Source organism: Pseudopipra pipra, chromosome 6 (assembly GCF_036250125.1).
Source record: "Pseudopipra pipra isolate bDixPip1 chromosome 6, bDixPip1.hap1, whole genome shotgun sequence".
Taxonomy (NCBI): Eukaryota; Metazoa; Chordata; class Aves; order Passeriformes; family Pipridae; genus Pseudopipra; species Pseudopipra pipra.
In genome coordinates, this window is record NC_087554.1 from 4,853,512 (window position 1) to 4,879,761 (window position 26,250).

The following is a 26,250-nucleotide window of genomic DNA, read 5'->3' on the forward strand; positions in this document are numbered from 1 at the left end:
GTGAGTTTATTTTAAGGAAAGAAGAAACAAACAATAGAAAGTAGAGGAACTGTCAGGCACTAATGGAACTCAGATATGCAAAATAAATACAAAATGAAAAGACAAAAGTAGCTTGGAGCAACCTGATTTAGTGGAAGATGTCTCTGCCAATGGCAGGGGGTTGGAATTATGTGATCTTTAGGGTGCCTTTCAACCCATTCTATAATTCTATTCAAAGAATAAATGAAAGTCACTTCTCCCTCCTTGTATCAACATATGGCAGTTCAGTGTAGCACTATCCAAAGATTCCTCAGAAACTGACCCCTTATCAAGTGTGTGTATGAGAAAGCAAAACAGATGCGCGCAATTCACAGAATTTTTTTTCTATGAGAGAAGTTCCAACATGAAAAAGTGCCACCTCTCCCACCTGACAGCCCTTGGACAAATTCATCCTGAGTATGAGTTAATTGATTGTGGTTCACTGCAGTTCAATCAACTGCAATAAAGTTAATTGAACCTCTCCAATGAAATGTAGCTTACACAAAATGATTCAAAATAGTAACAGATACTGATTAATGGAGACAATTATTTTTAATAGGACAGAGTGCAAGTAATTGAGTGATATTTAAATGTTCTGTGTACGGCAGTCTCATGAGGACAGGAGTTACTCACTTTAAATAGCTTTCAGGTAAGATATAAGTAGGCAAAATGCAAAATTTTAGATTCTAGTTTAACATAGTTCCACTTTTAAAATGATGGCATAGGTAAGAGACGAACAGCAGCTTTTAACCCTGCTGGTTTTTTTGGAGGTCAGCTTGGACTCAAACTTAACCATTCAGTTTTGTACTGAAACAACACTGTTACTTGGCAGTGTTTTTAGTGGAACAAAATAAGATGTTATCGAGAAGCCACGCTGATATATTATTCTATTGCTAATTTTTCTAGTAAGGCCTGATGATTATTGAATACCCTTAATTAAAGTAAGCTGGGGATAAGGCAATTTGACTAAAATGTGTGGTTGTGTTTTCTTGTGCTGTGTTGCTGTGCATAAATATGTACATGGTGACTTGGGCAAAATTCACAAGATGACTCTTGGGGGAAAAAGTCAGGGCTTTTACAATTTATCACCAACATTAGGATCAAATATTCTGCTGCTGTACTTTGTCCCAAACATTTTCCACGGGCTGTGTGTGAGTAACTCTCTCAGATACTAAAAAAATTCAGTGACTGAGGACGGGATAGTGCCAGTGAATCTGGGAGGTTATTAGAAGAAAATAAGTTGTGCATGTTTGAGAGAGATCGAACACTGACATGGGTGCAGTGTAAGTTGGATGAAATACAGGAGAACATGTGACCATCTTGATAAGTTGATTTGACTGAAATTAGAAGATTAAAAACAATTTTTCAAGGCTTTGAAGGGCTGGACAGATGTTGTGCTCCATTTGGGTTTTTGACAGTAAGTTGTTAAAATACTTTTAACCAAAGCAGGACACTACTCCCACCTGATATGTTTGTAGAATGCAGTGAGAGTAGGGGAAATCATGGCTATTTAGGCTTTTGGCAGTTTGGCACAGTAAAAAAAAGGATAAATATAAACTAAGTGACATTTAAGAGGGAAATTACTAAAAAATACCACTTCTTTTCAAATGTTCTGGGCCTACCAGGAATAACAGGGACAAGAAATCGAAGAAGTTCCAAGATGGAGCTTGGCTAAATGTTTAGAAACAAATTATGTGATGCAGTTGCCATGACAACCAAGGAGTCTGGAGCTTATGATCTGAGATGTCGCTTCATTCCAATGCTTCTCTCAGAAATAGATGTTCCCAAGTGCAACTGAAGGTTTGTGGTGCTGGTGCTACTCACAGGGATGAAGTGGCTCACGCTGGAGCGCTTCCTAGACAGCTCTGCTGTCTCCAGGCAGGAACCAGATCTACACTGCGCTTCAGGAGGCAACAGCTCTGCCACTCTTGGATCTGTTGAAGGAAGAGCCTGTGCCTGGCTGGAGCAGCCCTGCAGATCCCAGGTTTCAGCAGGGAGACTGTGCTCCAGCCTGTCCCACTGCCCTTGCTGTAGCAAGCACCAGGCAGCAACACCTCCCCTTGCCATCAGAGCTGCAGCAGGAAAGGCACAACATTCCCCCCGTATGCAGACAGGGGGCATGTGGTGACAGGATGGAATACAAAACCTCGAGACACAGTGAATCCACAGGGTGTTTTCCTTTAGACATCTTATATCCTGTTTGTATCCACCAATATCTGATTTTATGCAAAGAAATTTGCACCATGGCAGTGCAAATGGTTTTGATACTTGTCCTGTAATTCATATGTGCTTTTTTCCCTGAAAGGTGGTTTGTACTTCCCTATAATAATTCTTCTTTGGAAAAAAACTCCATAGAATGACAGAGTTCAGATGGGAAGTTGCCTCTGCTGATCACCTTGTCCAATTCCGTGCTCACTGGTTTCATCTTCTTTCCATCCTCCCATGTATTAAGGCCACCAGTCCAGGCAAATCTATGAGCAAGTGGATTACTATAAAAAAATTACTACTGCAAGATGTCAGCTGGAATTTCCACATCCTTGTATCCCTGGTTCTGTGAAACTTTTTTTAATAGTGCCTTTTAGGCACAGAGTCAGAAGGTCAACAGAGTCCACGCAGTCTCTGAAGCATCTTTTACACTTGATTTTACAACTGATTAAATGGGATATAGTCAAATACTAATAGCACTCAGAGATGTCTGTGTTAGAGATCAGAATGAAAACAAACTTTCCATTTGTATTAGAAAGTTTTCAGGAATTTTCCAGAGACTGTTCAAGGCCTGTTTCAGAAATTGTTCAAATGAATAGTTGGAGCCTGGTGGACTGAAGCCATCTGCTTTTGTCTGCTTAAGCTTCTAGGGTATGATGGGAGTAATTGGCTTTGCAGAGATAAATTCATAAATTGATTGCCATTATGGGACTCATTTATATATTATATTATTGCTCTCTATTTTAATCTAAGATGCAGGTTAAACTCATATGCTTTTTGAGACAATGAACCTTGATATCAGTTTTGATTAAATGCATTTTGTAAGCACATGAAATACCATTAAACCAAAGCATCTTTTGGCTTTGGACCTTTTTAACTTGCCTCTAAGCTCTATCAGCAGATGTTTTGATTCAGTCCTTTCCTGGAATACTCAGGGAAAAGGATGCTGGCAACAGAATTTGTTAAAATTGGCTTTCACGGAAGCCTTTCTAGGTGGACTGCTTATCTTCGTGCTGTCCATGAACTTGTTTCATTCAACATTTAGGATGAATTTAGAGGTTTTAACATAAAGCAAATAATAGGATTTTACACACTAAATATACTTGTCAAGGACAAATCCTGGAAACTCTTCCTGGTTTGTGACAGGCTTAAGCAGTGTCCTGTGTAGGACTTGAGATGCAAAAGTTTAATTTGAGCCCACAAAATTACATGTGGGCAATTTATTTTGCTGGTACAAATTGTAATTGGGCTTGTGTGTGTTAAATATTTACCAAAAATGGTGAATTTTAGAAACTGTGTGGGCAGGGCTTTGTAAGTGTGTGTGTAATGGGTTAGGGGTTTTGTTGTGGTTTTTTTTCAAGTAGTTCAATGGATAAGAAAGAGCTTCTGAGAAGCTTTTTGTGGCAGAATGCGCATTCCCAGCTGTAACCAATGGCCATTCCAAGGGGAATGATGGAGTTTTGTCTACTTAATAAGTGTTAAAAATGACTGACTACCTTTTCCACTGAGAGAATGTTTAGGTAATGTAAGGATTAGGATGATGCATTGAAGAAATTAAGATTTTTTAAAAATTATTAGTAGAACAAACTCTCCAAAGGTCTCTTTCTCTTGTAGTGTTTTTTTCTTTTGCACCTTCCTACAGGAAGGCTGCTCTGGTGAATGTGTTCCAGCTCAGGCATCTGCTCTCCTACAGTGTGCAGGTTATTTTACTATTTTGCTTTATTGTATTGTATTGTATTGTATTCTTTTTCAACCCACTGCCTATCTATGCATTTCTGAAAAAAAATCCTTTTATCCAGCCTGCCCCAATACCCACAAAATCAACCCCAGCATCTCATTAACTCATTCTTTTAAAAAAAAAAATCACATTTTTAAGTAATAGCATTCGTTCTTTCTTGTCCTAAATCTGCCTGTGTAAGCAAATAAATGTATTTACACAGCAGAGTCTGTTTGTAATCAAATATTTCGTGGTGATGATGCAGTGTGGCGAAAAAATGGGGACCCACCTCATTGTAGCTTCAGTGGGGAATAAGTACTATAAAGAATAATACACTTTAATTTTCTTAAGTTGTGGAACTACACATTTATTTGGGGGGTGGAAGTGTAAATTTAATCTTCAGGAAGAAAATTTTTGGATAATCCATGTGTGTTCATGTATCATCTTTTGTAAGGAGGGCTCTTCAGGCAGGGAATATTTCACATATAAAAAAATTTGATTACCTGACTGATATTTTGCTCTTGGAATCTACATCATTATTCTGGAATAAAATTTCATGATTTGGGGGGTTTTTGGGTTTTAGATGTTGTTGTGAATAAATTCTCAGTAAAATAACATCAGAGCGGTGGACCTGGATGTTACAGACAGAGAGGTTTGTGACTGGCACTTGTCTTTGTCACTGGTTTGCTCCATATTTTTGAATAATCTCTTGAGAAAATGTTGGAGATAGAACTCTTCATCGTTGGTGTTCAAACCTCTTTGTGCAAGAGGAACTTTGTTGTTGATCACAGTCTCTGGTTTGGAGCTTTAAGCTTCAAAACTTAGCTCAGCTTTAGACAGCTCAGGCTTCCAGATTAGGCTATTTTTAAAAGATATTCTGTCTATGAGATCATATTATTTCATAAATTATTTCTCAAATTCTCTCCCACTGCCCAGTTTTTAACCAAATGGTGATAAAGTATGATCTTCAAAAATACAGAATTCTGAGGCTTTTCCTGAGCATCAGGAATGGATAGAGGAGAGTTATCGAAATTCTTGGCTTGTCCCAAGGGACAGTTTTCCTTGTATTTGGCTTGTTGCATGAGCAGTTGCCATTGATGTAGCATAGAACCAGCCCCAGCACGTATCTATTTCTTTTATCTGTTTCCCTTTATTTATGAAAGACATGGGATAAAAAATTCCATGCAGGAAAGTTTGGGGGAATAATTGAAGGAAAAGAAGAACTTAAGATTTTGCCATGAAAGATTACAGAAAATATCCTGAAAGATACAGGAAAACAGGGAAAGACACAAATTTGTGCCTACAAACCAACTTTACTATTTGACTGTTTACAGAACTCCCTTCTAAACACTTTGCCACTAAAAAAAAAATATAGTTTTTTAGTGTTTTGAAGAATGTGACTACATTTCATTAATTCCAAGAACACACATGATTATGAAATTAATTGGCACAGGTGAAATAGATTTTTTTCTTACAGTTTTTGTTTGGGATTTTGTTTTCTTTTACTGATTTTTTACTTGTTTTAAAGAGATTGTAAAAAAATTACCTCCTTCAGTTAATTTGCAAAGAGATGCAGTGATCATCTCCCCCCTGCCAAAGATTGAGATGGAAGTGGAGAGACAGACTCATCAAATTATTCACACCTGGAAAATCTTTGCTGAATAATATCAAACTAAAACCATCAAAAAAACCCTGCTTTTTGAGTGAGAACTCTGGTTACTCACCACTTACTGACCATTTCTGCAGTCATTTGGCTTCTGTATAAAATACTGAAGAAGGGTAAAATAAATAAATAATGTCTCTGAAATTTAGTTCTTTATAAGCTATTGACAGTTCCAAAGTTATTGCTTTGTAATCAGGCTCCAGTTTTACCCCCTGAGGTGCTAAAGAATGAAGATGAGTTTCTGCTCTGCTGGTTTCATGATTCTTTTGTTCTCAAGTATTTCAGCAGACTCAAGTTAAATAACCTTCAGCTCTCCTATCAGTATTTTTGTTTTTGCCATGTAAATCTTTTTGGTACCATCTCTTGTAACCAAGCCTTTTAAACAAAGCTGCTATAAACAGTGATTTGCAGGTTCTGTTTCTGAGGCAGCTTTCAGAAATGTGTTGTGTATATATTTGCTCCTGCTCTAAATGTTAAATATCGTTGCACATAGCAATGGGAACAGATGGGATGCTGCATAAGCTGTTTATAATTTTACACATTTATCACTTTAAACTAGTGAAGTGTGTGTGTGTTTGATTAATATTAACTTTTGGGTTACTTGGAGGGCCCTATTTTTTGACAGCATTAGGGATTTTATTGTAATCTTCACTGGCTTCCAAGCTTAAAATTTAATTCCAGCAAAAATAGAGTAGATCCATTCCATAATTCTTAATTACATAATTTTTTTTTTTTTTTTTTTTTTTGCTGCAGAAAAGAATTACCTGGTTGAGGTTTTAACACTGGAAGGAAATGGATAACTCTGTTTGTCTCAGTATTTTAGACAGATTAAATTTAGATGCCATCAGTCCAGCTAAATAAATATCATATCTTGGAATTAAATACCAGATGCTAAGAAGGTGTAAAATAAAACCATACAGCAAGAGTCCTATTTAAATCAATATTCTTTTATACCCTCCACCTCCACAGAATGATAGAACTTTTATATTTGCCTGCTCAACAGGTCTGGATGTTCAGCATGTGTTACACCTACGTCACTGTATATGAAACCAAAAAAGCATCTCAAAAAGCATCTCAAGCTTATAGACAGCTCATACTTGACAGCTTCTGATTGCAGCATTCTATTAAAAATATGGTTTACCAATACATTATTTCATTAAAATACATTTTGTCTCAGCTAAAGTCTGAAAAAGGGAAGATTTTCCTTCAATACATGGATGGAAAACCAATTTCAAGTTGGAGTGGGGCTGCTTGTGCTGTTTGATCTCTAAATGGCAATAATATTTAATGAGACATTTTGCTCTAAACTGTAAATTCTTTTGAGAGTGAGATGCCCAGCCTGTCAGAATAAACAGAGGAAGCTAAAAACACTTTGAAAATGACTGTTCATTTTGAAGGCATTGAGTAATCTCAGTGAAATATTACTGAGTCAGTTGATTTTTGGAGAGAGATCAACTTCCCAGCATGTATTTTGGCAGCATCTCTGCTTCCATTCCTCAATATCTTTTGGGTTCAAATAGCTCACTTCAATCTTATATGCTGCCATCCTTCAAATTTCAGAGAACTTCCAGTGACTCCTTATAGCTTGAATGAATAAATAAATTACTTTTATCCAGGCTTATTTACACTTCTATGCCTATGCTTTCTTCTGTGTCTATTAATTAATATTATGGAAAGACTTATTCAGCAGAAAGGATGATGGAGCACTAGTAATTACTGAGAAAGTGTAGATATATCTACATTATAAAATATATATTTTGAAGTTGAATGTTGCAGTGCAGTTTGAAGTTGAATTGGCATGACCACAGGGCTTTATGTAGGTCACTCTTCTTTTTCCACTCTTCTTTTGCCCTGGTATGGTCCTGTTACCTTTGCTTCCAGGACATGAGAAACTTGCAGAAGGAGATGTTATTTGCTGTATATAAAATATGTAAAGGGGAGGATTTGGTTGAATTTCTTTAGTTGCGTATTTCCTGAAAAGATGGCTCTGTTTTTCTGTCATCTCATCAGCTGTCCACTGTTTGTTAAATATGTATTTTTATTAAAAGACAGTAACTAGAAATTCTGTACCTTCCTGCCCTTTCCACCTTCTGTTTTTGAAACTGCTGGAACAAAAAGGTTTCTGCATTTTGATCTGAAAGACTCTTTTCTTTCTCTGCAGGTTAATAATGAGAATGTAGTGAAAGTTGGCCACAGGCAGGTGGTGAACATGATTCGGCAAGGGGGCAATCACCTCGTTCTTAAGGTTGTCACAGTAACCAGGAATCTTGATCCAGATGACACAGCTAGAAAGAAAGGTACATTCTTCTCTTTTCTTGATGGACTCTTTTGGTTTTGCTTCTCAGAAAAGAAAATATAGGCATGAAAATACTGCTTTATAAATTCTGATTTATAGACTTTGCTTTTAAATGCCTTATTCTTGTTTAACTTAGAGTAATTTAATTCTCTTGGATTATGCATTAATAAGTGACAAAAAGGGTGATATTTTCTCATCCTGCTTGCCATGAAAGTTAATCTTTATGGGGTTTTATACATGTATATGTTTGAGGATCTTGTAGTAACATTTCTTGCAGTAGTGAGAGAACAAAAGCACAAAGAAAGATGATCTTTTATTAGTTAATAGCAAATGTACTTGGGATGAGAGTATCTCTTGAAATCGTTGAGAACTTTTGCATCTTTTGCAGAAAGAATAACAAAAGTAAGCAGTATGTTTAGACTGAAGTTCTGGTAGAAAAAAAAAGTACATTTTAATGAGAAAATTCCTCTACATGAAATTAAAATAGAGGAGTTGTTCCAGCCAGGGAATATCCCTTCACCTCTCATCAACAGGCAACACACTAAGATGCTTTTTCTGCCATTTGGCTGATAATGAGAAGACAGCTTCTCCAAGAGAGGTTTGTATGACATTGTGTGCCACAAAGACTTTGGGAAAGAATTGGCTGGGTACAAACAGGATAGGGTTTTTTCCAAACCCAGGGTTTGTTTGGTTTGTTTTTAATTAAATTTAATGGACATTATAGGTTAACCTATATCCTAAGATTGGGCTACTCTCTTAAGAATTTCAATGTGTTCCTCACATGAAAAAACTACCATTGAAACTTCACTAAAAAAAAAAAAAAGGAAACAAAAATGGATTTTACCCTATTTCCTTCACCTCAGATGCCCCTCAGTTTGCTCAGGTGACAGCTATGCTGGGAATTCATTAGGCCCCCATAATTATCATTAAGCAGGAAAGATTGCTGCTGCTAACTAGTGTTTAGTACAGCAGTAACACATTTTTTAAAATTCCAGTTCCTCCCACCAGTTCCTTGAATTATCACTGTCAGACACCTGGGTCTTCAACACAAGAGGGGGTGAGGAGCTGGAAGCCCAGCTGGAAAGGCCATGTTTATGTCATGTCCAAACACGGTCCTGAATTATTTTTGGCTTGTTGGAATTACTGTTCACACATTTTAAGCAAACCTTTAATCTCTGCCTTTTGGGATTTTTCATATTGGCCTTAAATGTAGTGACAATGCTTTAAACCTAAAGAGAGTAGATTTAGACTAAATGTCAGGGAGAAATTCTTTATTGGGAGGATGGTGAGCCTCTGGCACAAGTTTCCCAGAGAAGCTGTGGCTGCCCTGTCCCTGGAAGTGTCAAGGCCATGTTGGATGGGGCTTAGAGCAACCTGGTCTAGTGGAAGGTGTCCCTGCCCATGGCAGGGGGTGGAAGAAGATAAGTTGTAAGGTTCCTTCCAACCCAAACCATTCAGTGAAATAAAAGTGCTGTTGTCTACAACCCAAAGGGAAGTTGCTTCTGTAAAAACAAACCCAGTTCTTTGTCATCTTGTAATTCCTAGTGATAATGCATCATTTACCAACCACTTCCCCCTTTGAATCTTGTCCCTTTTTGATGGCAGTTTGTAGCCTTGCTTGTTTCCTGGCAATTGCCTTTGTACCTTTGGAATTGTGTGGAAGGACTTTGTTGCCATCAGTCAGATGTCAGATACCCAACCTCATTTAATTCTTGCCCTCAAACTGCTTTGCCACCTCTTTTCAAAATGCTATAGGTATTTTGCATTGACCAAAACACTTGAGAATCCTTAATTTTTCCTGGTGTCTCAGGGCCAGGGATGTTGACTGGAAGTCTCCATTTTCTTTTTGGATGTTAAGCTCCTTTCTGACCACTAGAAACATTTGTTCTCAGGATTCTAAAGCACATGCTGGATTTTAGTTCCTGTGCTAGATGACTTTCTTGATATTTTAAGATCTTCTTTATTCTGAGGATCATCTGTTTCCCCTAGACTCACCATAACTATTCAGATCAATTTGAATCTTCCTATATTTCTCAGATTGAACAGTTTCTTCACAAATTAAATTAATCTGGCAGAGATTGGCTGCTATCCAGGAGGTTTTTTGCCTTAGAAGGGGCACAACTGCTGTGAGGCCCTTCATCTAGGAAGCCTTTTTCCTGCTGGAAAATAGAAGTGCACAGTTATTTAGCTTTAAGTGTTTCTATGTATCCTGTGTTACATAAAAGCTTGTGGATGTGTCAAACAACCTACGCTAAAACCAGAAACAGTAGAGAAATTCAGTAAAGGAAAAGCATCTCAGGGCTTTTTCCTCCGCATGTATGTATTTATTCTTACCTTATTTCATGTAGCTTATTTTTTTTAAATTGAGGTGAAATTGTGGATGTAAATGTAGGGTTTGAAGGTGTTTCCTTACACTGTATGTTTTTCTGTTTAATGCAAAGCCCCACCACCTCCTAAGCGAGCTCCAACCACTGCACTGACCCTGCGGTCTAAGTCAATGACCTCAGAGCTTGAAGAGCTTGGTAAGAAAGTGTTTTTTGGCAAGCATGGCTTAGTAGAAATGTAAATATGTATAGATAGATAGATAGATAGATGTGTATGTGTTAAATTGATTAAAGGGAGCTGCACTGTGTACAGTGTGTAGAACAGAAAAGGTTTTAAGAATGCTGCATCTCTGGAGAGTTCAAATTGTGCATGACTCGCATGAATTATTTTTGTTTAAACTTGTGCCTTTACTGCTACGCAGGAGAATGTTGATACATTTTGTGCATCATCAGAGTCTGGCACATCTACGCACAAAAAATAATGCCGTGTCGTATTTTGTTAGCTTTGCTTTCTGAGTTTGCAGTTCATCTAATATTGTTTTATTTTAAATTTCTGTGGCCTCTCATTAGTGGATAAAGGTAAGCTGCCAGAAGCTGTTGTTAAAAGCTGACAGTGTTAAAGCAGCTTCAACTTCAACTTGTTTCATTAAGCTGATCTGAAAAAAGTGCATATTATGATATCACTTTGACTTCTGTGCATGATATAAACTTAATTCCTCTCTATTGATAATAAAAAATATTGAGCATTCAGTCTTTTATTTGCTAATTTTAAGAAATGTGACTGTAGATTCCTTTGCTTAATCATCCACATCCTACATATGCATAATTCTTTGGAAATTTTTATTAATTTTCTAGAAATGAGGAAGGTATTTTCTTCCTGGTTTTAGCCTGCTAGGTCATTAAAAAGTAGAATTTCTGCAGCTAGACTAAGAAATATGTTATGAATAAATCATATACACACAGAGAAAAACCCAGTGGATATTTCTATATGGCTATAACAGTATAACAGTGTGTTTAGCAAGTGATAATTGGGTATAAAAACAAACCACATCCCTCATTGCAGAGTAATAGATGATAATAAATCATACAATAAAGCCATTTTTTTCATTTAATCCTGCATTGATTTAAGTATTTACATTTTATAATCTTTCTTTTTTCTGGTATGGATTCATATGAAGGCCAACTGGAAGGAATCAAAGCCTTGTGGCCACTTTTTTTCCCCTGAAAGTCAGTGTTTTCTGGGGCAGATGGACCCCATCCATCTTTAAGGGAGTCAAGTCACACAGGTTTAGTGGGAGGTCTTGCCAACAGAGGGGGGCTGAAGTGAGCACTGTCTTCTCTATGGTGTAACAACCAAGTGAAGACCAAAATTGAACAGTCTGATTATTTAGCTCTAACAGAAAATTTGATTTTTCTGGGTCAGGAAGTTTAGGAGCTTAGCTAAAGGTATCAACACTTTGTGAATGTTCTGTCATTTTTCTTCTGTGTTTAAAATGTAAAATATTCTTTCTGGAGCCACTTTTTGGGTCTGGGTGCTTTTTTTTGCTATAAGGTTGTAAAACTTTGCTTTTTTGGCCCTTCATTATCCTCTTCTGCAAATTGCTTTCAAATTGAGGATACTCTTCTATTTCTCTTTTCAATCTTCCGTAGGGGATACTGTTCTCAAAGCAGAGAGAGGCAGCACTCTTTCCTGGGGTAGAACAGCCTGTTAATAGTAACATCCCCCTGCAGTGAGGACCATCTAATTTAGCTTCCTCACCCCCAGTTCATGTTGTAGCACTTGACCTGCTGTTTGTTCTCCCCAACTGGCAGAAAACACCACAACTCATTTGACAAGCAGCCATGGGACACATCTCAATATTTAAGCACATTTCCCATTCATGTCTTTATCCAGACAGGGCAAATATTACAGTGGCAAGAGTTTGCTATTCTGAAGAATAGCCCTGCACCATGTTCCAGGAGTTTATGTCCCCTAGTAAAGCTATAGGAATGGCATAAATTTGTTTTCTTCCTAAATAAGGCTGTAAATGGCACTTGCGTGACACTCTGAACCCTTGCCAAAGTAGCAAACAATATAACTACTGTTATAAATAAAATCTGTGGTCAACCTATTTTCGTATTTGCCCTGTAAAAGGGCTCTTATCAGAAGGAACAAGAATTGCTAAATTGCACAACTGAACAAGCTTCCCAAATGAAAATGTTCTCCCTATCATCAGTTTAAAGTTGTCTTCTGACATGAACCACAGATTGTATGTGTGTATTTACCTCTAATTTATATATCTCTATATGTATATGTGTATATATTGGACATCTGTGAGAACTGTGAGAACTATGAGAACACCCACATTTTTATATCCGTTAAACTAATGAATAAGCATTTATTTCATAACATGTATATGCAAACTAAATAGGAAAGATCTATAAATGAACTCTGTGGATGTTCTCATCAATATATATGTGTAATCCTTTTTTCTGAACTGGAGAAGCTCATGGTCTCAATAACGTCTCATGACAAAGAATCCCACGGGCTAATTATGTGCTGTGTACAAATGTATTTCCTTTTTATTGGTTTTAAATGTGATGCTTTTAATTTTATCGAATGTCCCTTGTTATGTAATAGAAAGAAAAGTAGAAATTCCCCACTTGTTTTCCCTTAGAGTACATAGTTTTGTAATGTCTCCTAGCTGAGCTAAACAACATTTTTTTTTTTAAATTATACATCTTGCAGTCATTACAGTTACTTCCTTTGCCTGGCTCTGAACTCTACTTACAGTTTTATTGACGTGTTTTTAGCTATCCTGTTCTTCATAACACTGAGCAGACCATCTCAGTTGTTCTCTTTTAAACTAATTGATCCCAAAGATAGCAAATAACTTGTGCTCATGATTCCTTTCCACTTCAACCTGCAAAGATTTGAAAATGCCCTATTGTCATAGTTTGAAAGCCCTAGTGTCAATAAGTTGCCCCAATTACTGTTTTGAAAAAAAAATTCAGAAAAAAAAAATTAATTGTACATGTGTCCCTAATACCTGCAGAGGAGAAATTTCTTAATACAAACCCTGATAAACATCTTGGCAAAAGCAGATTTTGTCTACTGTGTTTTGATAGATACATGTTTAGTGGAGGGGAGCAGGGAGAGACTGACATCTCAGATGGAAGAATAATGTTTATGCTTAAAATGACAGACAAGGATTTAGCATATAAAAAATTACCTTCAGAATTGATTCACAGTTCATTCCCTTTCTATTTCCAAGCTTCAGTACGGAAGAAGAAGGGTAAGGGGAAGCATTTTGTCTCTTGTTTAACCTGTTTCTCACCTTTCCATAGTGAAGGATAATAACATAATGTAAATGTTGGCATATGGTCCAGTTTATTTTATGGTGTCAAATGTACATTAATTATTATATATGTTTTTTAGTTATTTAGTTAATAAATTGCAAACACGCTAAGAACTCAAACAGAAGACCACATTTGAAAATACTCCCCACATTTCTTCCTTTTGTCTCCTTTCCTTCATCTTGCCTTTTTTCCTTCTCTGTATCCAACTCTTTTCCAAACCCTTCCATCTCATCTCCTCACAGTTACTGTGCTAACTGGCAGCCATGGAGAGGTAGTGGCCAGTAACATCCTCAGTGTAGTCCTACATTAGTGGTTCTGCTTGTCTTTTTCAGTGGCCACACATTACTCCCATAAAACCACACTGTCTCTGTCTCAGGAAGTAGGGATCTTGCACACAACACCTGAGCTTTTGACCTGGAGAAAATGCTGCTCTGCACAATTTTTAATTCCCAACATAACATCTCCCACTCTGTCCCGTATGCATGGAGTGCCCTCCCTGGACTGATCCATAAAATCTTCTCCTTGACATCTCTCCTAAAGACCCACTTTCCCTAGATCCCTGTTAAGCAACCATCCAAGCACTGATGGCTAGGCAGAGGGGCAGGTAGAAGTAGTGGTGCTATTTGAAGAGCTTTTATCAATGTACATACGTGTATGCAGAATTTGTTTGTGTTGAGCTGTATTTTTCCATGCTCCTATACGTCATTTTGCTTTCCTAGATTGTGAGCTCTCCTGAGCAGGGACCGTGTCATCTCCACCTTCTCATGCCATCTGGCCTGAGGAAGAACCTCAAACCTGTCTGAGACCCTAGGTGGTAGCTGGAAAAACAGGATGTGTCCTGCTCTTGGACAAAGCTCAGCGTCATGGAAAGGAAAGTTAGGCTGTAGGCAGTGTCTTCTCTCAACAGGGAAGCTTTTCCTTTTTAACATTAAATAGGACAAAATTGGTTTATTTTCCACTCTTTATTTTTCTGCTCTTTCCTGACCTCCTTTCAGGTCATTAAAACAGGTTCCACCTACTGATATTTGCCATTCTCCATTCAGAGAATAAACCACATGGCTACTGAAAAATACATTTTGGCAGCATATAAAAAAACTCTTTGCATTGTTATTGTAGAGTCTTCTGTCAACTCAAAATTCAGTTTTCTGGGTCAGAGGCAAGAGAGACATTAAGATAAAAATAATGGCTTCTGTGGTTCTGTTTGACTGGTTTTGTTGGTTGTCTCTGGAGATGGGTTCTGGTTCATTGGGAGGACAGGAGAGGAGAAGGACATAGGCTGTACTTTTTATATTCAGGATACGATAGTTGTGTCTAAAAAGATAGGTAATAAAATCTTTAGGTTTGGAGCAGCATGGCATGGGCATTACTGTCATTTTAATGCAATTACATAGCATGAATCACTAAAATTTAGCTGTGCTTCATTTGTGCCACTGACTTGTAGTAGTTACCTGACTCAGGGATAGCTTCCAACTTTAAAATGTGTATGTGAAGGGGACATGTTTTCAACAGTCAAACTACCTTCTGGGTTTTGTGGGATATTTGGGATGGGGAGGAGGCATTCTTCTTTCATTTGTGATTTGTAGTTTTCCAAGAATTCTAAAGATTGTAAATTCCAAGAATGAGTAAGTCGTGGCAACATGTAAACTAACAGTTGTAGCAGCAATTTGTTGGAGGCAGCACTTAAAATGTAATTCCATTAATACTGAAGAATAACCAGAATATTCATGCAGCAAATTTAAATGAAGGTTTAAAAATTAAACATTAAAAGGAAAACTTGGGGTCGTAATTTTTGTCATCACTGGAGAAAATAGATATCATTGTAGTTTCAAAATGGGTATCATTTGAGTTTCAAAATTAATGTTTTAAAATAAATTTAACTCTGTTCATAGAAAGTTTATGCAGCTGGTGAAAAGCTTGCCTTTAAAGGGCTTTTTTCTTCAGTTCTTGCTTTGACTTGTTTAATCAATAACTTCTTGTGGATGGAGAATTTTAAAATTATATGATCATTAAGGAACACATCCATAAACTAAGACCTGCAAATGTTTAGATACATTATTTAAACATTTCCTGCTCCTAAGCTTTTTCTTTTTTTCCTGACAGGAAATGGGTTTGATTTAGTGAATAATCTGGGATTTTCAGTGAAAACTGAAATGTTTAATTTTAAAATGCCTAATATAAAGTTCTCTAAGAGAAAGTATAAAATTAAGACTAGAGCAGGCTAAATTTTTGTAGCAAAATGGTAATGACAGGATAAATAATTCTTCACCATTAAGAGATATTCCACTGGCAGTGTCACATGAATCTCAGTTGTGGCTAGGGGTGGTGCTTGGTTTGTTCTTAGATTTGTTATGGTAATCAATATAAAATATTAATATATACCATACACTGATGAAATATGTGTGTTGATACTGGTCTTTGGGGTCTGATATGGGCTACAGTATCAAATATAAATATAGGATTTTCCTCCTCTGAAGAGTTTAGAGTCTATCACCACCTTACAATAACTGTGATATCATCAACACAGAATATTGTTAGCTGGCATCAAGTCTTTACTGGAATTTGAATAGAAAAATATCAGTTGATGGCATTCAAAAGAATATTATTAGCTCTGTCTGCAGTAAGTGTCCACACTTCATCCCATTCCTGTTGTCCATTGTTTCAAAGGAGGCACATTCCAATGGCATCTGAAACAATGAAATTGCAGAGCAAATATATATAAATGAATGCCAAACAGTGGATTAGCTTACAGTGTTCTGTTATGTTTGAAGAAACCACTCCCAAAGTCGTCTGGTTCAAAAATCATTTCTTTATTTCACTGTGGTGGAGTTGATGATGGAGATTTGTCTGCAGGAAAACAATGGGAATACCACCAAAGGAACTTTTACAGCACTCACAGCCTCAACTCCTGTGGTAGTTTCCAGCATCTGCAGTGCTTCTCTGTAGAAAGGTTTTCTGACCTCCACCAGACACTGTGTTTTAGAAGATGAGAGCGAAAGGCATCAGGCTTAATGAAGAATTCTTGAAGGTTGCCCGTGTAAGTAATTGATTTGCATTACGTATTTGAAATTGTAATAAGACAGCGATGTAGTGATGAGGGAAAGGTTGTCATCGGGTTGTCATTTATCACAAGTAGAAAGCAGTGACTCTGGGTGGAATTTGTGAAGTACATGTATACCAGCCCTTTTTTTTGCTGATGTAGTGACATTTTACAACTTGGAGTGTAACTTATGGGGAGTCCACAAGAAGGTGTAGGATGAGGGCTGTGGCTACAACATGAGTACTGGTAAAACACTTCGTAAGAGAAAAGTATTGAAAATTGGCAAGTTTCAAAAAGGGAACAGTGCTAACCCTATGTTTTCCACCAGCAAAAGTTTGGCACTTGACTGGCAATGTGCTGATTAACAACTTGTGCCACAGAATCTAAAATTAACAGGTAACTCTTGGAACTAAAAACTTCTTCAAACCAGGGTTTATGTTGCAGGAGGTGGGCAGCTTTAACTAATATTTTGGAAGCTCTGGGAATCCTGAGAGGGTTGGTTGAATCCCTGTGGGGGTGTTCTCATGTACACTAGTATTATTTTGAATTTATCAGCTTATTCTGGAGTGTGTAGCGCTCTTTCATGATACTTGTTTTTCTTTACTGCAGGACAGTAATTGAAAAGGTTTTCAAAATCTTTCTGCATCAGCCAAACAAGACAATGGTATAAAAGAAGTTGGAAAAGGAATTGTAAGTGTTACAGAAAATGTGGGGTTTGTAGCATTTGGAAAGAGACGAATTAAATATGTTGACTTATGTGAGTGTTGCTATGCTCAGATATTATCAATTTAATATCTGAGCACATATTCAAAATCATGAAGGCTCGAGGAGAAGTTAAAATTGCATGCGTTTCCCAACATGGCACAGTTAGGGTAGTGAAAAACTCCTTCAACACTTTTAATGTGTTCTCTCTTTTTTTCAGGAGCCAGGGAGATGAAGGACTTATCTCCCTCATCTCAAAACTCCCTTTGCTGCTATTACATTTTTTTTTGCCTTCAAATGTTCATATACCCATGTTAATTAATTTCTAATATAATTAAAAATAAATGGTTTTAGATAATTCCTCATAGTTCGTTTGGTTTTTCCCCTCGTTGTGGAAGTGTGAGAGTAAGTGTAAGACCAGAGAAGGCTGCAAGTGTCTTAAGTCCTCCACTTTCTTTTTGGTTTCTTTCAGTTGGTTGTCTTTCTTTTGTGACTAGGCCAAATTTTCAAATGCTGTCTCTTAAACAGAACATCAAATTGCCGCTTAAATTCCACCTGGCTTGCAGGATAGGAGTGGGTATTGACTATATTCTCTGCTTTGTTTTTGTTCTTGAACAGAAACCACTGTTAGACAATGACCATTCCTCTTTCAAGGTAGGCTGAATTGTAAGGCTTCAGGATTGCAGGTGTATTTTAAATGCCTGTATAATTATTTCATGAATTGATTATACTGTTAAAGAGCTGGTACTTGAAAATTGTATCTCTGAAAGAATTTGAACATATCAGTTTTCTGCCTTCCTTAAAGTTACTTTTCATGGTGTGATTATCATGTGTAAATGTGACTTGTGTGTACTAATGTGAAGCAATTTTCAGCCCTAGAAACACAAATAAGACTTTCTTTCAAGAAAGTTTTGATAGTTCTTTACTTTGATACATACAAATCATTTCCATAAATCACATAATGGTATTTACTCAATGTTAAATGATTAATTTTAGTCACTAAACAATTTTTATGTTTTACTAATTTATTTTCTATATTTTCCCTTTTTTTATTTTATTTTAGTGTTTTGTAGAGTTTACAGTATCCCAGAGAACAGACAAGTATTTTTACTTAATTTTCATAGAAGGAAAGTTTTTCAAGTGCCTTATATGTTTGACTGTATTGCAAAGCACTTCTGTTATTTCCTCATCAAGCTGACTGCTAAAGTAATATTCTCTGCCTGTTGTTCACAGTATGGTAAATTTGTGATTTTTGGCATTATGATTTAAGCACAATCCTGCAAATTGTTCCTCTGAGGTGGGGCTGGAAGAAGTTCATTCCAGGTTAAAATGTGGTGGCAAATTTATGAGTATTAGGAGTAACCTAATTGTCTACATGAAAACTCAGACCATTCAATTTCTGTGTACTTTTAACTATACATTTATATGACATAACTGTAGGCTGAACTTGTTGTTTCTTTTCTCTGAATATGATCATAAACAACAAATTTGGATTTCAACCTTAACCTTTAATATTCTTACTCTGAATCAACGCTTTAGCTAAGCTTAATCTTTAAATGCTTAGTGGTGTGTTGAAAGCCTCATTATACTTAACCCGCTTCTGGTCTTTGATGAATTTTTATACATCTAATCCTATTTTAATAGATCAAAAGAAAGCCATTCATTTTCAGTGGGCACAGCTGATGTATCAGAGATCCAATTTTAACCATCTCCAAATAGGAGTCACCCGTTTTTCCTCAGGAACACTGAAGTTTTACTCATCAGGTGCAGTTGCTTCTATGACAAGCAACATCATCAAAAGATCTTCTATAGTCTGACCAAGCTTTCTTTGGAAATCATTAGGTTCTCATCTTTCGCTGCCACCCCATTAATATTGGAAAGCTGGTCTATCTGTTTCTTTGAAAGCCTAGTCCACGTTCCCAGACCTTTCACCCAAATTGTCCTTTACATAGTTCTCCCACCCACAGACATTCACCCCCAAGTATTTAAAGTTACTTCCCAGCTATTGTTTTACAAACTAAGCAGGGCAAGCTCTTTTGCATATATATGGGGAGTGAAAAAAACCTAGAAGGAATGCAGTGTAAATAATTGCACCTGCTTGTTTTAGATGCTGCTTTTTTTTTTCAGACTTGGAAACTTAATTACATGTGTAATCACTGCTGGTTTTCATACCAAAATCAAACTGCTTGTAGTTAAAAATAGAAGAAATTGGGAAAAAAAGTTAATCCATAAGATAAAAGCAACACCACAGCCATATTTTTATGCAGTTTGAATGAATCTCTATCCATTTTTAATAGGCACATGCGAAGACTACCCTTTTAGTAACCCATTTTTGCAGATTGTGGACAAATTTTATCAGCTGATGAAAGATATTAAACTAAACCTGCAAACTCGTATTTAGGGAAGGCGATGGAACAAAACGTGCATGTGCAGTACCTGACATTAAGGGCCATATGCCCAAAGCTGTTGACACCAAGGAAGAATGAATGTCCTGTGTTCCCATCACTTTTCAAAAGGAAAAAAATGCATGTGCCAAATATTTGCCTGTGGTTGACTGCAGATGCTAGACCAGGTGGGTGATACTACAGCACGGAGGTGCAATTGGCATTGTATGAAGTTTTGAATAAAGCACCTGGTACAGTTTCTGTCTGTATCTATCTTAGGTATTTACAAGGCACCTATCACCTTGGTACCTAAGCACTTTGAAAAATGCACCCATCCCAGGAGGCATGATGCAGATACAGACAGAGGCCCAGGTCCAGAGCAGCAGAGGCAGGTCCCAGGAAGCTCTCCAACTGTGTTCCCGCTGTTGTTGAGCTCCTGGCCCACTTGGTGTGGCCAAGGAACATCTCCACCCACCTGTCAGCAGGAAGACGGTGCCCCACCCCTCACGTGCAGCTCCGCTGGTGGGCAATCTGAAAAGGAAAGATAATGGAAAAGGCAACGATCCAGTAGCAGAGGTGAAACAGGAATGGTGGGATTTCAAAAGGAGGGCTTCTTAAAGAGCAGCACATCTCAGGGGAGGGATCAGCTGCCAGTTCAAGTGGCAGGTAAGGCATAACACAGGCATAAGTCCCAAATGTTCTTCAGTGAACAAAAGTTAAAAAAATACTTCTGATGTCTCTAAAGTTTGTGTATATCCAAAGCCCTGCTCTGTTCTTGGCCTCTGACTCAGTCCTCTACCCCTGCAGATGAATCAAGTGTTCAGTTCTGTGTACCTCCACCCAACAATTGCTGCAATCCTAAATATGTCTAATAACCAACATAAAGGACTCTCACTGGTAATGAATGTTGTGGTACAAAGGAGACAGCATGGTATAGCAGTGCTCCAAAATAATGGACATATTCATGAACCTAAAGGCTGGAATAAACTTGGCTTCTAGTCACCATATTCAGGGCAGGATTGGGCAAACACAGCTCACCCCTTCAGACACACATGGAGCTTCTCCTGTGGCCTCCAGGAGCAGTTGCTGATCCACCACATCAGACCAAGCTGTGTATCAGCCCAGGGCAAACACCTGGATAGGGAGCAGCTCCAGGCTCTGCTGCAGAAACAGAGAACCTGTCTGCCAGGGCAAAAAGGAAGATAGCCAGGACTGTGATGGAGGTTCACTAGTTGCTATTACAGGGACCACTTTAATACCAGATCTCCTTTTTCTTTAAACACAACAGAATCAGTGAGGTAAAACAAAACAAAACAAAAAAGTCTTCAGAAACCTGTGAGTCCCATGGGACTTTAGGAAATAGCTGCATAGTAGTCACAGTGATCAACTACTAAAGTCAAAGTTCAGTGGGGTCACTGACTTCCAGAATTTCCATTCCCTTTAGCCCATATGAATTACCCCTTCTGAGTCCATTACTTGGTCATTTAAGGATCAAAGTGGGAGTCATGCCCTGGCAGAGCAACGGACATAAAGTTAGGAACATGAACCTTGGAGAGTGCCAGTTTGGTGGCTGCTATCACTAGATATAAACATAAGTGACCTATTTTGCCTGGATATATCCCTGTGAGCAAAATGCTGCACGTAGGAATGGTGTGGAAATGACTAAAAAGGTCACAGAATCTGACTTCTTCCTTTTGCTTCACACCCAAGGAAGCTGAGCTTCTTTGTACCCACTCTATTTTAAGCTTTGAAAAGAGAAATATTTTTTTAGAGCAAATTAACAAGCAAGTAAGATCAACAGTGGTGGTGTACAGTTTGATCCATGTTCTCATGGACAATTTTGACTTGACAATTGTAGTGCCCTGTCTCTCTTTTTTTTGGAAGTCATCCCTTTTCCAAGGAAAGGAGGTAAAGGCAGTTGGTTGAGGTCACTCTATCAGTCAGCTTCAATCCTTCTGTCAGCAACTGTTCAAACATAGGACAATTTCTGGCTGAACCAAGTTTTCCAATGCCCCTGGCACACTTTTTCCACAGCATCAGCCTAGGCACTGGTGCAACCATCTGACCAAGATGCACCCTGAACTTCAGGCAATTTTTGGTCATCAAGGAATGGATTTCTTGGGCAGAGACAGACATATACATCAAGGTGGTGTCAGCCATTGACCTTCAGGCAGTTTTCCCAAGTTTAACTAGAGTTTAACCTGCAGTGCACCCTCAGTTCTTTGTGCCCCATGTCAATGCTTCACAAAGCTTCCAGAACCCACAGTTACTAAGAAGTGTTGAACACCTTGTTACAAGCAATAACAGTTATGATTATTCCTTCTTTTCATTGCTAGCCAAGTTTACCAACCTAACCTAAAACCTGTGAATGTATTCATTATTCAGAAGTATTTGCCAAGAGTTTCCACAATTAACTTTATGCCCAGGGGTTTTCACAGACTCTTTGCTTGTGCCCTTTGTCATTTGTGTTATTGGTCACCCATGCCAGATGCTGTTCTTTCAGCTCAGAAAGGCTGAAAATACTGAACAGGAGGGTAACAAGTGATAAATTTTCATAGAGAATAAAGAATTTTGCAAAAATTTACTTTATTATGCTTTTTCAGTGATTTTTTTCTTCACAAGCCTCTGGCAAGTGTGTGAACATGCACAAATAACAAAAGTTTTGTGATCCCTCTGAATCTGAACAAACTAAAGTCAGTGATACCATTTACAGAAATATTCATAAATCAGTGTGGACTTTGGAGTTTTTTTATTTTGTTTTGCTTCAGTTTTTGACTTTTAGTTTAGTTTGGTTCTGTTGCTTGCCAGTTGTTAGGTGGGCTCTGCTTAGAACACTTGTCAGGTAAATAGAGTTTTCAAATATGGGGAATTTTCTGATGACATGTCAAAAGAAATACCAAGACATTTTGTATGACCAGTGGCTCTACCAGAATGAGTATCCTTTATCTCCCACTGATTCCATAGACTTTAACTGAAATGTGTGTTTGCTATGTGTGGTAAAAATAGGTCCCCTGCTTTTTTTGTGCTTTTTTTCATGTGTATTCAAATAGGAAAATGCAGAGATATAATGCATGGTCCTACACTATAGTTGTAAAGAGAGATTTATTAATGAAGGAATGCCTATGGCTGTATTAGACAAAGTGAGAGAGGAATTGCAAAGGAAGAAGCAGTTATTAGTTAGGTTGATATATAGTCACTTTCAAATCTCCATGGAGTGGAAGAGCCAATGATTGCATGATAGTTTGTCCCTAAAATTCATTTTCATAAGGAGCTCATGCCTTTTTACAAATACAGTCTCATCCTCACTTTCCATAAAACATGCAACTGGACAGTCCAGCCAGAGGGAATATGAATACTTTGAATGTGAATACTTTGAAGTAGTGAATATGCTAAATGCACAAATAATATCCATTATTTCAGCACTTAAAACTCATCTTTCTATTAAGTCACACAGAATCTCTTTTAGACCAGTATAATATTGGAGGCACTTGGGTGCAGAAATAATGAGTACCACATTATGGTAGACAGGGAGGAGGGATCCTTGGGTCTGTGAGAAGGAGCTTTCATTTTAAACCATATAAAATAATTAAAAAAAAATCAATCAAAACCCCTACCGACTCATAAACAGAACCAAAATTATCATTTAATATGACCTCAGCAACACCTTGCAGATGTAAGCTTACAGCTTCTGTCAAGGTCTGAAGAGCAGCATACAGAGTATTTAAAAAAGCAGAAACTAATCCTTGAAAAATAACTTTTTTTGAGACTGGGATGCCAGAGAATAGGCATGACACTGAGCTGGCATCCAGACCACTGTAGTGTAAGCAGCACAGCCAGCAACGGTGAGCCACTGCTGCTCAGGACACAGTCCTACTGACAACTGCACTTCTGTCACCTATCCCTTACCTGAGCCTTGGGAATGCAGGGGTTTGGGCTACCCTACCACAACATTTTAGCCAGACTGCCCCAGATTAATTTCTGATGGCCAGATTGTCCCCCATCAAAAAAAAAAAAAAAAAAAAAAAGCAGACCCATTTTTTTAATCTGAAGCATGGAAAGGGTGAGAGCTGTGGCCACAGTCTCATGTAATCAAGAATAGAGCTGGGCAGATGGTGCTCTACTGTGAGCCAGGGATGGCTGCAGGTGCAAACAGCTGAGCTATTCCTCACCTTTGGGGAGGGCATTTTATACAGGGGAGGATTTAGAGTAAGCACATAGATAGGATGCTCCACCTTAAGGTCTGTAGCAATGCCTCTTTGCACACTGAGCTGCCACAGGGAAGCACTTGCACCCGGGTTTCCACCACATGCCCTCAGGCAAGGGAAGAGGTAGCCAGGGGAGGGCAAAACGCAGTTCATTTCCAGGAGATAATGAGATCCCGGTGAGCAATGCCCTCAGATAGCGTTTCCGACTGTTTGGAGGAAAAGAGCAAGGAGAATCCTGCAGATGTTGGGGAGGGCATTGCTCGCGGGATAAACCCCGTGGACAGGCACCGTCGCGCTGCAGCAGTGACTTGGGAGAGAGCCCACTGGGGGTGGGGGTGACGTGAGACGGCGGACAAAAGTGAAGATAGCCAGCAGTGCCTCAGAGCAACAAAGGGCTGCCCTCAGCCAGTGGTGGAGCACATCTGGCACCCCAGGAAGCTCAATTGGACCCTTGGCCCTGAGCTCGTCCCAGGGATTTCTGACTGGCACCACTGCAGTGCATAGGTGAGCTTTTCGCTAGGTTCACTGACATTTCCTGTCACAGTCATGCTGAGGGGAATTGGTAGTTCCTGCCTTGGGATGCAGCACGGCTGTGTGTGTTCTGGGTACAGGACAGTGTGCATTGGTCCTAAAAGTGGTTAATAACTTCAACTGCCACATGCCCAGTGCAGTCACTAAAATTTAGTCTGCCCTTCTGCTTGCCCAAACACATACACTCTTGGCTTCCCAACTGGCTTCTTTCTATGTGTTGTCCAATGCATGTAGATACCTCCATCTGCCTGGCCTCAGATACAGTGGTTGTTGCTCCTCTATTTGATTGCCAGATGTCACTGGGGAGCAAGATGGGGAGGTTCCTGGATCCTCGGGGCAAGCCAGCCATCACAGAGGGAGCTTGCTGTCCACGCCGGCCGAAGAACAGGAATCCTCGGTGCCTGCCTCTGATGAAGACTCACCAGCCAGGACCACAGAGAGCTGGCAGTGGCCACTGTCCTCGTCTGAAACACACAGCAACGTTGGGGAGGATTTTGAGGGATTTCAGACGCCAGCGCGGACTCCGGAGTGTACCATGGACATACAGTCTCCCGGGGATCAGTCACTCAGTAGAACTCCTCAGTTTGAAAGTGACTCTCCTGAGGAGGAGGGAAATGATGAAATGAATGAAGAGCGCTGCGGTGTTGAGCCTGTCCCTAGGGATCGGGGTTGGAGAGGGCAGCCCCAGCTAACAGAGGGAGAGAAGCTGTTGATGGAAACCAACAGTAGGATTGTGCAGCTGCTGGAAAATATCAAGAGGGAGCATGCACAGTCCATGGGCCTCATGTCCCAGTCCATGGGCCGCATGGAGCTGCAGCTGGGCATTGTGGCTACCTCCACAAGAGCCATCCATAACTACCTGTCAGAGATTTTAGCTTTCCTCAAGCAGCCGAGGACGCAGGTCCTTGAAACGCGCATTTCCCAAAGAGCCACCCCCCATGTCGAGTTGACCTGTGCCTCGACATGGACCGGGGAGGACGCAGTGGCATCCTCCACTGTGTGCTTACCTGGGGCCGAGGGGACAGGCGACTCTCGAGACCCGCCACAGGCCACCCTGCCTTGTCGCAGTGGCCGGCTGCAGAGAGCCATAACCGAGAGGGCCTCGCTGCCCATGCCTCCACGCCAGGCAAAAGGGGGAGGGAAGAAAAAATAACCATTCCATAAGGTTTTTAGAGGTTTTTTTTTAATGTGCCTGTCCTTTTAATTCTTAGCCATAAGGCCACTGGTGGCAGAGTTTCAACCATTTCCTACATTGGCTAACATTGTATTCTGGCTGACTAGATTAGTCTAACATTTTGTAGTTTATATTTGCACTGTTAACTATGTGTGCTGCTGGTATTTGAAGAACATTTGCCTCTGTTCTTTCACTTTAACTTCATACGAGCATTTTTTTACTCTGTGCCAGGCATTCATTGCTTTTCTTACAAATACAAGTCATTTCTTGAGGCAGCTGTTTTTTGAGTTTTCTTTCTCCATTATCCCATCCCCTCTGAGCAAGCACTCGGGACTTGGTGGTAAGTATAGAGGTCTTCACAATACTCGCCTCCAAAACTGTGTTCGATCAGTCTTTGCCTGGTGTTTCTGGCATGCCAGCCTGAGGTGTTGGGGTCAGCCTGTACCGGATCATGATCATTCTTATCCTCTGTGGGTCTGACCAGCTCAGTTTCTAAGACCCTCGGTGGAGCTAATCCACATGTCTTGGCTATGTCGTACAATAAGTAATGTTGCCAGGATCATACCTCATATTTCTCCTTTGGGGGCTGTATAGTGATGTGCCACCAGATCTATCTAGGCACCTGGCTCTCGTTTTCAAAGTTCCTTTCATGATG

At 39.0% G+C, this 26,250-nt stretch overlaps 2 protein-coding genes across 7 annotated transcripts in view; both read left to right on the forward strand.

Moving 5' to 3' along the window:
• Positions 1–26,250, forward strand: part of SHANK2 (SH3 and multiple ankyrin repeat domains 2) — a 335,607-nt gene that overhangs the window by 285,758 nt on the left and 23,599 nt on the right. For 4 of the 6 annotated variants that reach the window (XM_064657129.1, XM_064657132.1, XM_064657131.1 and 1 more), the window contains 3 exons: positions 7,765–7,900; positions 10,341–10,421; positions 13,478–13,498. In XM_064657129.1, the coding sequence (XP_064513199.1) occupies positions 7,765–7,900; positions 10,341–10,421; positions 13,478–13,498 (238 nt within the window). The remainder of the gene's footprint in view (positions 1–7,764; positions 7,901–10,340; positions 10,422–13,477; positions 13,499–26,250) is intronic. The other 2 variants (XM_064657130.1, XM_064657128.1) reach the window with 1 other exon arrangement.
• On the forward strand, positions 16,551–25,866 carry LOC135415435 (uncharacterized). Its single transcript, XM_064657134.1, has 2 exons — positions 16,551–20,351; positions 24,715–25,866. The coding sequence occupies exons 1-2, from the start codon at positions 20,273–20,275 to the stop codon at positions 25,572–25,574; spliced, it is 939 nt and encodes a 312-aa protein (XP_064513204.1). The 5' UTR covers positions 16,551–20,272; the 3' UTR covers positions 25,575–25,866.